The 16,335-nt window shown below is 44.6% G+C and overlaps 3 protein-coding genes across 8 annotated transcripts in view; 2 read left to right on the top strand and 1 right to left on the bottom strand.

The window, feature by feature from the left end:
• Positions 1-306: 306 nt before the first annotated feature.
• FOXM1 (forkhead box M1) lies at positions 307-14,487 on the bottom strand. 3 transcript variants are annotated; one of them, XM_032983941.2, is made up of 9 exons: positions 14,417-14,487; positions 8,123-8,719; positions 6,866-7,014; positions 6,434-6,649; positions 5,888-6,016; positions 5,253-5,297; positions 4,230-4,308; positions 3,603-3,784; positions 307-2,500 (listed from the first exon to the last, which is right to left on the bottom strand). In XM_032983941.2, the coding sequence occupies exons 2-9, from the start codon at positions 8,670-8,672 to the stop codon at positions 1,448-1,450; spliced, it is 2,403 nt and encodes an 800-aa protein (XP_032839832.1). In that variant the 5' UTR covers positions 8,673-8,719; positions 14,417-14,487; the 3' UTR covers positions 307-1,447. The 3 variants fall into 3 exon arrangements, with proteins under 3 accessions (XP_032839832.1, XP_032839825.1, XP_032839839.1); XM_032983934.2 differs by lacking the exon at positions 14,417-14,487 and adding an exon at positions 10,278-10,365; XM_032983948.2 differs by lacking the exon at positions 14,417-14,487 and adding an exon at positions 9,897-9,949.
• Positions 10,497-15,989, top strand: RHNO1 (RAD9-HUS1-RAD1 interacting nuclear orphan 1). Of its 3 annotated transcripts, none has more exons than XM_032983994.2 (3): positions 10,497-10,725; positions 11,833-12,052; positions 14,262-15,989. In XM_032983994.2, exons 2-3 carry the CDS (start codon positions 11,885-11,887, stop codon positions 14,925-14,927), a joined length of 834 nt encoding a protein of 277 aa, XP_032839885.2. In that variant the 5' UTR covers positions 10,497-10,725; positions 11,833-11,884; the 3' UTR covers positions 14,928-15,989. The 3 variants fall into 3 exon arrangements, with proteins under 3 accessions (XP_032839885.2, XP_032839879.2, XP_042651262.1); XM_032983988.2 differs by having other exon boundaries at positions 11,784-12,052; XM_042795328.1 differs by lacking the exon at positions 10,497-10,725 and having other exon boundaries at positions 11,045-12,052.
• Positions 14,857-16,335, top strand: part of TULP3 (TUB like protein 3) — a 29,144-nt gene continuing 27,665 nt past the window's right edge. The window contains exon 1 of one of the 2 annotated variants that reach the window (XM_032983969.2): positions 14,857-14,931. Coding sequence is in view for 1 of the 2 variants with exons in the window: in XM_042795327.1 (XP_042651261.1) it covers positions 15,491-15,531 (41 nt within the window). In the remaining variant the exon portion in view is untranslated. Of the gene's footprint in view, positions 14,932-15,427; positions 15,532-16,335 lie in introns of those variants that run through there. The other variant, XM_042795327.1, reaches the window with a different exon arrangement.

Genomic DNA, 16,335 nt, shown 5'->3' with positions numbered 1-16,335 from the left:
TTTTGAGCAAGTCTTGTTTTGCATTTACAAAATACAGAAACTAGCCCGCTGGTGGTGTTTTGATGTTTTTGACTAATTTAGTATGTTTCTGACTTGTGAAATCAGGATTTACCCTTGAGAAGGAAAAAATATATTATTTGAAGCAAGGGGTTGAGTAACCAAATCTGATGTGGTATTGGCCAACATGGCCAGGAGAATATTGATCACAGAAAACACATACACAAGACAAGCAAAAATTGATTGTTCATGCTATGTCCCAGCCTGAGCATGCTGCCAAGAGTGAAAGCAGTGAAGACACTACTCAGCTGCGTTCCAAAAGAAGCTTTATTGAATATGTAGGTACATGAGCCATCATTTGTCTGTAAACAGAAGGATCATGTCCTTTCCATGGAAATTTCCTCTTTTGACATGAGTTCTAGGGAAGTGGGATGAGTTGTCCTATTGCACCAAGAGATACATAACTTATGTTTCCAGAGGTCACTTTCCAGTTGAAATATCAGCGTTTGCTTTACAGGTTCTTTTTAACATTTTCAACTGATTATTGTAATGAGGGCAGCTTTATAACCATTCAATAGAAGCCCATCTTACTGCAATAGTTACTCTTCCTAGTCCTCTAGGTACATAACAATAGGACTCTGGAACCAGAAGAACTTGATCCAAGCTCTTCTCCATTCCAGCCTGGGAAAAGGAAGCCATTCGGCTTCCTAGATTTTACACTGCAATCCAGATAACAACCTATTTCAGTTTGAGTTGAGTCATGTATAGGTGATTTTTCAGATCTTAGCCCCAGTAACCTTCAAAACAGCCTTGACCAGTGTGTTTCTAAAGTCACGGAAATAAAAAAAATATTTTGGTCTATCATCTAGGGTAGAAGAATACAGAAGATGGGGAACATATGGACAACACTAAGTTAAACCCTTTACCAGCTCAAATATTCCCATAATCCTACAATAATAAAGTTATTATAATTAAGGGCTAATCTAAGGAATGTACAATATTTACAGCCATTAACATTACACAGAAGATACTAAGTAATAGGAGAACAAAGTAAAATGCAGTAAGAATAGAGCTAAGACGAGATTCCCAAGCTCTCTCCTATTGTACATAACTGAGAAGTACATCCATTTTATCTGATACTTTGAGTAGCAAACGCCATTCAGGGTCTACTTAGATGTTCTTTTTATAACCACTCTCCAGGGACTCATCTCCAGGACAAGGTCAGATTCTGTCTTGTTCCACATAAAGTCTATTGTAGCTTATAAAGGGAGCTCATAGCAGCCAATGGGCCAGTCTCCCAGCTTAGCAGGAGCCAATAATGCCCTCTGTTCCCATGGATGTGGGAATTAGTCAAAAGCAGACAATCGTCTTGGACTATGTGAACAGATCTCAGAAGAGTAGAGTGCTTTCTGTAATATCAGAACAAACCAAATTCAGTCCTCAGGCCAGTTTACTTCAGTTCAGGTATGAGCTGAGACCAACTAATGTCTGTTCCTAGGTTTTCATCCTCAAGACCAGGAAAGCTGATATCTAGAAGGATTTTGCTCAGACTGTCATTCATGGTGTCCAGGATAAGGCCCTCTAGGAGTGATCGGTTTTCAGTTAAGCCAGAGGCTGGGAGTTCAACAGATGATTGCTTAATAGACTCATGAATAAAAGCTGGAGAGCTTGTGAGGGGACAGTGCACCAAGTCACTGGATTCTGTATTGAGCAGTTCCTGAGGGGACTCAAAGAAGAGACTTTTAAGAGGTGTGCTGTTAAAACCCAGCAAGTCCTGGTTCTCCTGGAGGGGTGTGAATGGCAGCTGAAGGGTTCTCACTGGACTGAAGTCCAGGTCGTGACTTCCCTTGGCTAAGGGTGCAGACTTCCAGGGGTCAAGGCACCCTAGTTGGGGGCTGGTAGTTGCTGAGACTTTGCTGGGAGTGGAAGAAACTGGCAATTTGCTGAACATCTCCTTTACTGGTGTTTTAAAAGGGCCCTCTTCCCCCTGTGAGCAGCTGAGCTGTGATACATTCTCAAGAGGCTGGCCTTCCTGCCGGAAGGGGCGGTTTGCTCCCAGCCGGGAAGAGTCAAAGCCATTGCTTTCTGGCAAAACAAGGACAGGCTCTTCAGAGCAAGGCAGTGCTAGGCGTTGCTTCCTTCTGGATCTGCCTATTTCATGACTTTCCCTCCTCTTTATAACTAATGTGTCAGAAACACCCTTAGATGGTGACTTCAATTTGGTGAATTGTTTCTTCTCCTTTGTGGATGAGACTGGGAGGAACGAGCCTGGCTCTTCCTTTACCATTAGGGTTGAAGCAAATGGGGACAGCCAGTCATCCAGTTGAGAGCCTTCTTCTTCCTTTATACAGATGCTTTCAGGGAAAGAAGCTGATTCCTCAGGAGGCTGGGAGCTGCGCTCCTTTAGGGAATGGGTTGAAGAAAATAAGCCTTCATCACATTGACTCTCCTCCTTGACAGCAGCCATGGGTAAAGAGGATGACTCTTCTGTAGAGAGTGACATCTACAAAGAAACACAAGTGACATGCAGTCAGTAAGCAAGGACTTAACCTACTCAAAATCCAAAGGACAGTGGAAGGAAGAAAAGGAAGACTGGCACTTAAGGACAGCAGAACAGGTAAGGAGGATCTTCAGAAAGCAGTAACTAGAACAGCCAGAGAGAGATTGATCTCTGTACGAAGTTGATACAAAGAAGCCTACAGATCACCTGGGAAGGATTTTAGCTAATTGACTGGAAGTCATGCCTTTCAGAGCACTTCTGCTGTGAGGAACTTCTAGGAGTACAGGCAGAAGGACAGCTGAATATTTCTGGAAAAGTGTAACTCCTTTGACTTCTCCTTATGCTACCTACATGTGAAGTAACAAAATGAACGAGGACAGACTTCCCAGAAACCAAAGAAAATTAAAAGAAAAAAAAATGAAGTTATCAAAAGCAAAAAGAGCACAAGGGAAAGAAATCATAGCAGGAGAAATCATAAAGCAGCAGTCACACAAAGGAAAATAGGATTATGGTTAGACAGAATGGAAGAAGTTAAAGCTTTACAATGTCTAACCATCCAGGAACAGTCAGTGAGATGCCAAGAGAAAGACCTGTTTAATAGCTGTTTTGTTTGAGCCCAGAATAAATGGCAACTCCACAGAATTAGCAAACAGCAGGTACTGGAAACCTCTGGGAAGAGACTATATGCAAATAAATACTCTTTCAAAAGAAGTTACATGTCTCTTCAGAGCTATCAAAACCCTGACTGCTTTAGCGGCAGAACAAAGTAATTTCTCCCATTCTTCTTTCTTCACATCCAAGCAGAAAGGAAATTGTCTTGACCAATCCATAAAGCCCCCTCCTCTAGCGAATTATATTAACATCCTTATAGCAAGTCAACTAGCAGGAGACAGAAAAGGACAGCAAGGATTGTCACTGGTTAGCTCCTTAATATAAGTTTAGAATTTCAAAGCACCTAGTAAAGATGCACAAAGGAACCATATGATGAACAGTGTCCATAAAAGGCAAGAGCTACAGAAAAGAAAAAAACCCAAAACAACCACCAACCTACCCTTTCCCCCAAAAGAACCAAACAAACAACCCCCTCAGAAAACAAGAAACCAACCTTTGGAGCAATGCGCACACGCTTATTGCTCTGGAAAGTCTCTGAGCTGTTGAGGGATGTTCCCTGTGCCATGGATACAGGAACCTTCATAGAAGACTGCAAGACAAGAGGCTGACTCAAAGGAAACTGGATCGGAACCAGGTAGGAGTTGATGCGAGGAAGCAAAGGCTTCATCTTTCGGCCTGGAAGGGAAAAGAATGGACTGCTAGCCTCTTGCCCTTCCTCTAATACCTCTTGACATCCAGGCATCTAATAGGAAGTCCTTCTAAATACCCCCAAATAAACATCCAATTAGATAGGCTCACATGCCTTCTCTCTAATTCTGAGGATACAAATCCCCATCCAGAAGGCCTGATGAACAAGGAAAATAGCCCTTCATACAGAACTTAGCCTTCAAGTTGGGGCAAGCTCCACTCTCACTCCATTTGAATAACCAGTCCCCTTCATCTCCCCATCACATCCTCTCTCAGACACAGCAATACTGCCTTCAGCTCCAAGCCTGACATTAGGAAGCCTAAAAGCTGGCAAACCTGGATAACAATTTCCACTTTCATTCCTAAGGGAATCTAAGAGTGCCCTGGGTTTATGGGACTGATCTCTTTGGCCCAGGCTGATAAAAACACTCACGTGCATTCTGAGGTTCAGTTTTGCCGCTGCTGTTGCTTCCCATGTTCTTCTGGGGATCTGGAAGATGTCTCTTCTGCTGCTGCAGTCATTGTGAAATAAGAAAGAGGAGAAGGAGAAAAGGAAAAGATTTAAAAATAATTCATCTTTATTCTGCTGCCTCATTCAGAGCTGCTAATCCAGAAGCCTGTGCTGTGCTAATACAGAGAGAGCAGCAGTTAGCACTCACACCAGCTCTATCACCATGCCACTTGCTGTTTTGCAGCCATGCCATCTCAAAGCCAGCTGCCAACCAAAAGCTGTGTAGAAAAATAGATGGCATGACAGACTGACTCCAGCTGTGGACTCTACTGCAAAAGTGACCTGGTTTCAGTGTCCTCAGTGCCTGAGGAAAGGTGAATAGGATAGCTTTATTGTATATCGGATTTCTATACAAACCATAGACCAGATAGATGTTCAAGTGGAATAGCAGAGGCAACATAGGAATCAGAAGTCTAAGCAGATGGAAAGAAGGTCAGGGCTGTAGCCATGTCAGAAAAGCTTTTGACTGGTTGCTTGCAAATCTCTCATTGTTAAAACTGCTGAATGTGAGAGACAGCAAACAGTTTCATCATTCTGAGAATCACAATGCAGTTGGGTTCCAAAATGAAAAAGGAGCACAGAGAGATCCTGTTCTCTCTGCATCTGAGCCGCAGAACAGATTAGGACTGCTTCCGTGGAGATGAGGATTTTACCAGAAATGTCTGTCTGGGTTTGTTCTCTGAAGCCTGTTGGTGTCCACTGCAGCCTATTTCAGCAGTAGACTTGTCCAGCTCCAAGCTGTACAGGTCTACCAGCTGTAGAGAGAGCATATCACCTGGAGACCATTAACCTTTGGCTCAGCTTTTTTTCCCCAAAAAGAGTGTGCATGGAGCTGTGTGACTAGCTGCAGCAGTAACCCAGTTCCCTCCCCGAGCCTCTTCTCCTTTCCTTCAGTGGCAAGAGGAGAATGGAAGCCGAAGCCCCGAGCCAGAGGATAAGTCTTACTGATTCAGAGTGCTCAGGCGATGTTGGTGACCCCAAGTCCAGTGGCTGGTGGCAGCAAGGCATTGAGAGGGAGAAAAATAAGATGAAGTTATCAGCCAAAATGGGAACAAATGGGACATTTTAAACTTGTGTAGTTTGAGCAAACAATGGTCAATCTGCCCACCCACTTCAGAAAATATAGAATAGTCCAAACACACATATACCAGGCTCACAAGCTCTGTTTCTCCCACAAAATGGTACTTCTGAAAATACCTAGCTGGGATAGGGCAATTCCATCCTATGGCTGTCAAATCAAACAGCATAAGAACTCTTGCTTGACTTTGGTGGAAAGCTTCTCACTAGGAATTTGAATCAGGCCCATGGAAAGAAGTTGAAAAAGCTCACTATTACATTTGGCACACCACTTGAAGAATAAACACATCTCACAGTAGCTGCACTTCATATGCACAGCCACAGCACCTTTTCTTTCAAATATAGAGCTTGTCTACCTGTCAAGAGAATTGACTGAATCCAGTTTCTACAGTAATGCTGATGTCAAAGCAGCTTAACTTTCCTGTTAAAATAAGGTGCATCTGGCTAGTGTGATGTTTAGGAACTGGATAGCCTGTCCCATTTTCTTTGCATGAGGCACTCACCTTAAATACCTGGTCCAATGTTAGGCAACGGTTTGCATCAGGGTGAATAGTCCAGAATGAGATTTTCCCATTGGCAGATGTCTCACGGACAAACATATCATGAAGGGACAGGTTGTGTCGAATGGAGTTCTGGGGAGAAAGGAGTAAGGGGGAGGTTGAAAAGCAGTTGCTTTATTATCAGCACAACAAGGCCTACCTCAGACATGACTACCCTGGCAGACGGATTACATCCCAAAGTGTAGACATCAGAGACCATCATATTCTGCATACCCAGCCAGCTGCGTCATCAGCCTCTTATTCTATTTATTCTTGAAATACCTATTCTTACTCCAGTGATCAAACATACCATCATCTTGCCTAAGTGGAATGCAAAAAGGGATACAAGAAGTGGAACAGGAAACATCTGGAATGAGAAGTTATTTGGGGTGGAATGTTTAAATTAATTTTCATCTTGCTCTGCAGGCTGGGGAACAACTTTTCATTTTCATCCAGAAGGCTTATAATTTCACCCTGCGGCCCACAGAAACTTCAGGGCCTGCTTGTTACCTTCCAGCCTGGCTTAGCCACATGTTTAAAATATGGGAAATGTTCCTCAATCCAGGTATAGATGTCCTTCAGAGTCATACGCTTCTTCTCAGTGCTGTTGATGGCAAACTGGATCATGGCCATGTAGGAGTAAGGAGGTCTTTCTGATAATGAATTCTGCCATGAGGAGGAGCCAGCAGTAGTAGGAATAGCAGCAGCAGCAGAATCTTCTTCAGTCTGAGACACAGAAGGAATGATACATGAGTGCTCACAAAGTTGACAAAGGGCTGTGGAACGTCCCTGGATCCTCCAGGTTCTGCTATTCAAGTAGTAAAGACCAAACTCTGGTTAATTAGAGATAGTGATGCTTAGTTCTTGCAAGTCTTCTATTCCACATGGATTATTTCCCTATCAAAAATTTTAGCATTCACTCTGTTGTGTTCTCCTACTTACCTTAATTCTTTCCTGCAGAGGCATCTGGTTCTCTTTCTCTCTGTCTTGCTTCACAGAACAGGGACTTAGCCCATCAGATCTCATCTTCCCCAGCCACTGGATGTTAGTTAGACTATTGTCCAACACAGAGCTCGTCGTCTCGCCACTGCCTGTTGGGATAACAAGCCCATAGCTCTGCTCACTCACAAGTAACCCTCTTCCCCTTTCATCTCAAGTGCCAAAAGGCACTAATCACATTTCTAAATGAGGTATCCCTGTTTCAAGATAGGGACAAGGTAGTATTGCAATGTTAACATTTCTTGTGGAAGGAATTCAACCCTGAATTCCTGATTTCATGTAAATCTGCCCAATTTCTGAAAAAAGCTGCAGCCTTAAAAAACAAACACTGAAATTAGACTATTGCTCTCAACAAAACAGGGCAATGTTGATCCAGTACTTCAAGAATTCAAGTATTTTTAGCTAAAGGATGAATCTAGTAAACAAAGGCCAAGGAAGGTGGTGACAAACTCCAATCGAAATACCTAGCACAAGACCCACTCAGAAGCTCAGATGTCTCCAGGTTTTTTAACTGCAGCAATAAAAACTAAGTTTTGTTATTTCTGGTGAAGTTGATTGTAACGATGTAGCTACTGCAGCTGTCTGTGGGCTCCCATCAAACAGTACTATACTGTGGGATAAAATCTACTATAGCTCAAAAGCTACATAGCTATTTTAAGTTGCAAATACAAATTTGATCCGAGCAGTGTTTCAAACTAAAATCCATCCACCTTCTAACATTTATTCAGCAGCTTCATGAGACTGACAAGGACAAAACAGACTTGCCACTTATTTATTAAAGGATGGGAATCATCTCTTTTTTTAAAGCTCTAGGCCCATGCGCTTTATCACTGACGAGGGTACTCTACGTTAGTATTGAATTCAGCCATAACCCTTTTCCTAAATGAAACTTAGTCTTTTGTTTTTCTAGACTTGATTTCTTAAGCCAGCCCTTCTTTTTTTCCCCAAAAACTAAAATTTTGCTTTGCTGTACAACTTCATACGCCATCTCTTCCACCAAAAATATATCCACTAATATCCTTCTTATTTCACTACATATGCATAGGTATGCTGATTATTAGAATCAAATCCATAGCTATTTTGTAAATAATGAAATAGTTTTCATTACTGCATGTTGAAATCCAAGCATTACACTCACTGGCCCACTTCATATCTCTTTGTCTATCTGTCAAGACAAAAAAAAGGGTAAAGATTACATACTGTTGCTCTCCTGTTTTTGTCCAATCACAGGATCAATTCCTGAATGCCAGAGCATCTTCCCCCCTGCAACACCAGGTGTCTGTGTAACATTCTTCTCTCTTTCTTGACCGCGAGCAGCCTTGGTTGCTGTGCTGGTATTCCTCTCTGATGGGAGATGCTGTGATGGTGTTGAACCTGCAGAACAGGATGTGCCCCCACTGCTAATGAGAATGAACTTGTTGGGCCCATTGTTGCCACATTCTTTTCCTTTTGCTGTCAGTGCCTCTATGATGCTCTGGATATCAGCATTTGTAGGGATGGCTACAACTTGTGTGTTGGGCATGGTAGGATGGTCAATTATCTTTATTCCTGCTGGGAATGTCTGCGGGCCACTGTCCATTTTGTCTCTGGGTTGGCTGTTGTGCTGGTCCTCCTGGCTGTGCTCCTGTATAGGAGTCTTTTCATCCTGACCACTGTTCTCATCTCTTGCTGAAGTACTGGGTGCATTGTTCTGTGGGAGGGTCAGTTTCCGTCTTTTGAGAATTAAAGGCCTGCAAGGGCTGGTCCTCATTATAGATCTATACAGTCACTCTCCATTGAAAGGGACAAGAACAAATCCTACAAAACAAAAAATACAACATAAGAATGAAGAGGGCAAGAACAGCTTAGAAAGATGTAGCAAATCACCACAAGCCTCTCACAGAGCACATATTCTCAGCAATTGTTACAAAGTTAGAAACAAGGAAGTAAAATAAGAAATGAAAGTGTTTAATAAGGTTGACAAGGCTATTAGAAAATAGTACGGTACCTCCTTTATCCAAACCTTGTAAAAGCAGGACAAGGAATATATTACCCGAGTAGATAATCTGCATCATAATTTGGGAGCCACAGAGCACATAATAATGAGGAAAGTATGTATATGTGCTTTACAGAAGGAGAGACTAAGACTTAGCTGTAAAGTGACTTGACCAGCATCAGCCAGCAAGGTGGAGGGAAGCGAGAGAAGGTAGAACATAGAAATAGCAGTCCTGGTATCTCATTGCCGTAAGAAGCAGATCATACAACCCAAGAGAAAGGGAACTTAACAGATGGTTTAAGATCTGGGAAGTAGAGATTGTCCTGAACACTACAAAAGCACATAATAAATGCAGCAGAATGTAGGTACTTTAAAATAAATGTAAAGAAAATGCTTTAAGTTATTCCTTCCGTAGATTTGTCAAGAACCAGATAAATTCATCGTTGGGCAGCCTGCAACTTAAATGTCAAACTTTTGGACAACAGACAATTTAGATCATAAAGCAGAGGAGATAAAACTCAGAGATACTGCTTTCAGGGGAAGATGCACTGTCTCACTTCTGAGAACATCACTTCCAAAATATCATGCCATTCAAGAATCAGGTGAAGGCTGGCTCTTGCAACAAACTAAAGCAGGACAAGAATACACAAATTGTACTTACTGTTTATCATTAAGGATGACAGGCAGAACAGAAACAAATAATGAAAAAAGAGGCCTTTTGGACTGGTAGACTTGACTGAGCCAGCTAGTATGCAAGAAAATACACAGTAGGAATTACCTACATAGATACAAACCAGAAAGAGTCCAGAAAAAAACCCTGAGTTGATGTCCTACGTGCAGGGAGCAGGCAGCCCTGTAGTCAGAGGCTGCCCAGCAGCCGGAGGCCACCAACAGGAGACACAAGTTGCAGCAACCAGACACACACATGACCCTTTGAAATCTGCTACACTCCCTTGAAGAGAGATCCCCGTAAGACAGTGACGAAAGAGTAACCTTTACCCAGCCTCCAAACGGTTGCATTCCCTGCAGGAGCGAGCTGCTTCCTAAGGCCTCGAGGTGCTACCACCGGTATAGGCTCAGGAGCAACCCTGCGTACGCGCGGCCCCAGCGATGCTAAGGGGAGGAGCACTAAAGGGCTCCTAGCTCTTTCCCCACCCACTCCAACCCCAGCCCTGCCGCACTAGCCGGTAAGCCCGTCGGCTCCCCCAGAGGCCCTGGGCCCCGGCCCGGGCCTCGACACTTCTCTTTCCCAGCCGCCCTACGCTTTTGGCGCGGCTTTCACGGCGTTGCCAGCCCCCGCTGTCTCCAGCTCCGGCGGGGAGACGCCGGAGAGCGGTAGGCTGCAGCGGGGGCAGGTGCCGGGCACCGGTCACGACTCACCACGTCCCCAGCCAGGCAGGGGGATACAGAGGGAGGCGACAACTCCAGCGCTTCCGGACTCCGCCACCACTCGCGGCAGAGGGTCGTTTCCCGGTTTGAATTTGGCGCCCTGCGACTCGCTGGCGTCACGTGCCAGCCTGGACCAATGAGATACGGCGGGAGCGGGGCGGGCCAATGGGCTGCGGCGGCGGGGGATGCGGATGTGCCGGTAGCCCGGGAGGGGTTGGGTGTGGGTCGGGCCGCGCCTCGGGAGAGCCGCCCCCCCCCCCCCAGCAGAGGGCAGCCCCGGGAGCTTCCCGCAGCCGCGCCGCCGCGGCGGGGAGCCCGGCCGTGTGCCCGGCCGCCGGCCCGGCGCGGTCCCTTGCGAGGGGCCGGGGAGTTTCAGCGGTTAAGGAGTGTGACGGCTGTGTCTGGCTAGGGGGGACTGGCGGAGGAGACTGCGCGTTTGGTAAGCAGTCAGACTGTTGCGGTCTTAGGAATTCGTGCGAGGGAATGCATTTCTCAGAAAACGTTCTCTTCAAAATTCCTTACCTGTGTACTAATCTGCCTCTGAGTGGGAAATTAAATTCAATGTCACTTTAGTTAAGACTCATTCACTGGGAAAAAAAAAAAAAAAAAAGAGGCAAAGCCACCCTCATGCAAGATATATATAATACAGGAAGGAAATGTCAAGCATGTTCTGTATTTAAAAACTTTAAAATTCCTGAAACTAAAACATTAAGTAGTTAGCGACTAGATATGGAAAGACTTCTGGTTATCTTGGCATTACAAACCAGTTTTATGGATTAAACTGAAAAAAGAAAACAAGTTTTTCTGACTTTAAATTCCGAAACCATTATTTGTCTGTAACTAGACTAGATATTGAGCTAATGTGGAATTATTTCTCTACATTTTTTTAATAGCTGACTTGACATAGCTGGTTCAGTAGGTCAACTACTCCCATTCCATTTTTTTTTTCCTTCTTTCCCAGTGGCTTGAATTTCCTTAAAATTTCAGTGACCAAGCCTATTCTAAATATATTTGATTCTGTATTTCTATATTTCAGTAGTTTAGTCAGGCCTTCTCACAGATGGATGTCTCTCAAATTATCTCTAAAATATTTTTATGAAGAAATGCACTTATGTGAGTTTGCCTGTCTTGTATATTTAAAATATGTATTTTCATAAGAAACTAATTTTTCCAGTACCGTTGAGTCTTACCCAAATGTCAGTTCAGAACTCCTTTTGCAGCTGGGACATTTGTTTTGTTTGTCTCTCCTCCAATGTATTTGGTTATCGGCTCTCATGAAGCTTTGTAGTGTTTATCTCTTCTGCTGTGTATTTCTGAATCTACCTGAAGGCAGATTCAGAAACAGCAGAACAGAAGGTTCAAAAACTGCTGATAGAAAAAAGTCTGTGTAGAGGTGTGTACACTGTATTGTTGCATAAATATTTTACTTCTGTTAAAAAGTAGATTTGAGCTTTCCAAACAAGTTTGTCTTCAAGTCCATTTATTTACCTTCTACAGATTTAAGAGCACTTCAGCATCTCTATGGTGTGCTTTCCTCTTTCTCCAGTTGCCTCTCGAAAGCATCATGAGGTTTCTAAGTGGTTTTACCATATCTTTTGATGCCTCCGAAGAAGAAACGTACCCACAAGGCCAGGAAGGCAGAGCTGGTATTCCTTGAGAGGCCGCGAGAGGGACCCGTCCAGTGCTATGAAACTCGGCTGCCTTCGGCCGAGAATCCAAGACGTGTTCCTACAAAATCTGTAGACCAGAGCACTTCTGCTGTCTGGGTTGGTATAGACTATCCTTCCCCCTGCATCCCACAGCACCGGTTTTCAAGTTTCTCACACATGTCTCAACAGAAAGCTATCTGTTCTGGGTCCTGAAAATTAGTATCACAGACCTGAATTCACTGTAGCTGCCTAAAGCATAAATAACTGTTTTTGAGTTGCTTCCCATTCTAACTACAACCACTAATTTCTTGGTTATTTGAAGGCATAAAACTGTGTGCAGGGTGTACTGATTAGTATAACTATTTTTATTCTGAAAAACTAGTTATCATCAGGAAAACACTTTTCTGTGGTAACTGAAATCCCTGCATATAATAAACAGAAGAGAAACTTTTTTAATCGGCTTGCTGCTTGAAATAACGGCTGAACTCCAAATGTTACATGTTAAAGTACTAGATGTTTTGTTTAAATCTGACACTATTAAATTTAGAGAATATAGGCTTTCACTTCAGGGTTATTTGTTCTAACCTGCCCTCTTTTACATTCTGTGTGTTTTGAATAGTTTCTTTCCATATCACTCTTCTGACAGGCTCCTTGTCTAGTCTGAAAAAATATTCCAGGGACTGTTTGCAGCATCCTAGGATTTTCCTGATGTAATGTAAAGATTTCGTTTTTAAACAAACGGGTGCTGCAGAGGCAGACTGTTCCTATACAACAATAATCATCGCCTAGGGGAGCTCTGTTTAAGCATCATTGTCACTTGACACTGTTCTTCACAAAGCAGGCTCAGGAAGTGTGGTTTCAAACCTACATGAAACATTCCTTTGTTCCTGGTGTCCTGGAGTTATTTTTGTGATGCCTTAACCTTGAAGTAGAACATGTTCAATGTTTTCCAACTTTAATTTTTTTTTTAATATGCTTGAGGCAGTTAGCTCTATGGCTTCTGAAACAGTAAAATAACTGCTGTGAGTAAGCATTCTTTTTTTTGGAAGAGGTGGAAATACCCACACTGGTACTTGAGTTCTTTGATTCCAAACATACAATGATTCTAAAATCTATTCAAAGTTATCAGCACTGAAACTGTTAGATATTTTTCCATCTGAAAATCTTGGTAGGTTCATAACTTCCTCATCTGCAGAGTTTCTGTCAACTTGTTTCAGAGGCAATTGATTTTCCCTCCCTCTCCTCTTGTTGTTATCTAGGTTTTTCATACTTTCTTGAGTGCTAGACTCCTGTTTTAGTAAAGCTTACCCTACGTGTTCTCTGAAGCCAGGAAGTCATAGCCTCAAAGTCAGTGGTTCACCTGTGATCTTTTAAGTATATGTCAGGATAAAATTATCAGGGAATCATTTCTCCCTTTTCTTACATTAAGGCTTTGCATTCAAATAGTTCAGCTGTACAGCAGACAGTCGCTACACAGAATTAGATTGCACTTAAGTTTTTTGAGGAACTATGTAGTAACTCAGGAATGCTGAAAGGGATCTGTAGTTATTGCTGCTAGAACCCAGTTTAGTGTGCTCTAGGGAAAAGCAAATTGCAAGAAACAGAACCTGATTCTTTTTGTTGATACCCAGGAAGATAAAGAATACCATAATAGAAGGATTTTCAGGTTTCGAGTAAGAGTTCAGAATATTTCAAATATAGATTGTTGAGCCTTGACCATCTTCTATAGAGAGCTGATTTTAGAAGTGGCTTTTGGGTGATCTGTTACTCCAGATACAGAGATTAACTACGTTTTGAAGTAAAGATGTTTTGGAGGAATATTGTGGAAGCCATATTAACATAATCTAAAGCGGTGGAGCTAAGTGAGCATCCTTTAAATACTTTTGTATCGCTTTTAGTTCAACCTCTATCTGTGCAGTGAGACAGAGGATGTAATTCATTGCATCTATTCAAAGTTATGCTAAGACACAGAAAGAAACAGGATCCAGCTCTGAACTGTTTTAAATCTCCAGGGGTTACAGGAGTAGGGACCAGTTAGATTTTTCTTTAAAACACAAATCTTGAGGTTTTTAAGTTGCCTGATAATTAGCTCACTTGTACCCCAATTGCTTCTCAGAGAAAAGTGGCAGAACATGTTTAAGTTCAGAGGTATCTCCTGCTTAGTAACTTGGTTAGTGACGGATTTGTTTTGCTGCAGACCACATTACCCACTTAATGAACACACTGCAAAAAGGTGGGATAGATGGGGGAGTAGAATTAGGTTGGCAAATTTGTTTGTCTGGAGAAAATTGTTGTTCTTTTCTTATTATTATGTCTTTCCACTCAGGTGTGCCCACAATTTGAAACAACTGAGTCAGTGGTGTTGAAAGCATGTCAGAAGAAGAAGCATTGTGGTCCTCACAAACCCAAGAATCAGGACGCCAACCACAGTTTGCTCCATGCAGGAGAAGCCTGTCGAAGAGCTATCGTTTGCAAACTTACTCCTTTAACTTTTGAAAATCCAGAAGGATATGCAGTCCAGCCTTTGGATCATCTGAATCACTCCAGGAAGAACACACAGCACATTCACAGGCAGCCCAAGAAAGGGACAGCAGCAAAAGTCAACATCCAGGTGAACAGTCTGGAGAACTGTAGAGAAATAGAGAGACCTTTGTTACGTGCTCCCCAGCCTGTGGAGCCAGGAGTCTTTAGTCCAGCAGATGTAGACACTCCACAGGTGCCTTCCATAACGAACTGCAGATGCAGCAGCACTCTGCCACAAAGAAGTAGCAATGCCTGGCATCCAGAAAAAGAGCTGGGATTCAGTATTGATCCCTGTGGGAGAGGGGAGCCAGCAGTACTGATTACAGATACTCCCGAGCATGAGTATGGAGTAAAGGTTACTTGGAGACAGCGGCCTCATCTAATGAAATACCTGCAGGAGAGAGGGAAGTTGAGTGCTGCTGACATCATGGTGAACACCGAGCTCTTGAGGAGACAGGCTAACGTCTGACTTGGTAGGAGCAGTAGTTCTGTTATCTGCAAAGACGTGTCCAAATAGACAGTGTTACTTTCAAGGATGAAGAGGAGAGACGATTTGAACCGAGCCCTGTGCTAGGGCTAGCTAATCCTCCTGAGAAACGACGCAGAGCCACCGTAGAGGGTGTTTTCTTGGGGATGGGGCTATGCTGCGCCGGGCTTCCCAGGGGAACTGGGTGGCTCTGAAAAGCACTTTTTAATCTACGTGGCTTCTTGTAGGGGCTGTTACCCCAAGCCCTGAGGAGGCGGAGGGTAGGGAGCAGCAGGGCCTCACCTCAGCCGCCCCAGGGGCGCCCGGCTGCGCGCGCGGGAAGGTGGCTGGTCCGCTCTCCGGCCCGGCACAAGCGGCCCTCGTCCCGCGCGTGCGCGTGGGCTTGTCCCGCCCCGCTGAGGGGCGCCCTGGCCAATGGGCAGGCTGCATGCTGCGCCTTCGACCAATGGCGCCGCGCTTCAGTACCGAGTTCCGTTGCCAAGGGTAGCGGCGAGGCCGGAGCTGGGCGCGGCGGCCGGGGCCCCATAGCAACGGCGGGGCCGGGGATGGAGAGCGCGAGGGGCCGAGGTGGCTCCGCCGGCGGCAGGTGAGAAGGGCCCGGCCTGGCGGGGCGGCGGGCGGCCCGGTGCGGCGTTTCCCCGTACGGTTCCGACGGCCGGGCGGTGTTGCGGGTAGGCGGCGTCCCCGGGAGCTGGAGCGACCTGGGCCGGGGCTAAGCAGCGCTCCGCGCGCAGCAGAAGAGGCGCCGCCGGCCGCGCGGCGCCCGGTGTCGGGTTGAGCGGCCGCAGCAGGACCTGGGCGGGCAGGGCTGCGCGCGCCTGTGGGGCGGCCGCGCGCGCGTGGGGCGGCAAGCCGCGGGGCAAGGACCCGCGTCGTAACGTCGCGCTGCCGCCTGCGTGTTGTGGCTGCTCAGCGCCGGTAACATCCGCTTCCCGCCGGCGTGCAACAGCTGTGTAAAACCCGGCTGTACGTTACGTGCTGAGCTCTTCAACATTGCACATGATGTGTCATCTAAATACCTGTAGATTAAACTGGTTTTGGGAGGTTTTGGTCCATTGCTGCTTGTTTCTGGATGTTGCTGTGAAGCAGTTTTGCAGTTTTATTCTGCGCTCCGGTTTCCAGTGAAGCTCTTGGGGTATAGGGTATTCCCCAGAGGAACTTAACTGATGTCATACAAAAAAAAAAAACAAAAAACAAACCCACTGTGAGCTTTGGAGAAGAGATTTTTGGAAAGAGATTATTCCTGTGCCACTTGAATAGCTCAAGACTGAAATTATTAGAAGTTAAATGTGAGGATACAGACAGGTGGTGGATATAGGTTTTGACAGAATTAGTGTGATTGTAAAAACACAGGAAAAAGTATCTTTTGTGCCTCTTATGTTTGAATATG

Source organism: Tyto alba, unplaced genomic scaffold (assembly GCF_018691265.1).
Source record: "Tyto alba isolate M040663 unplaced genomic scaffold, T.alba_DEE_v4.0 Super-Scaffold_21, whole genome shotgun sequence".
NCBI lineage: Eukaryota > Metazoa > Chordata > Aves > Strigiformes > Tytonidae > Tyto > Tyto alba.
The sequence above is the reverse complement of the archived record's forward strand: the minus strand, read 5'-3'. Positions and strand labels throughout refer to the sequence as shown.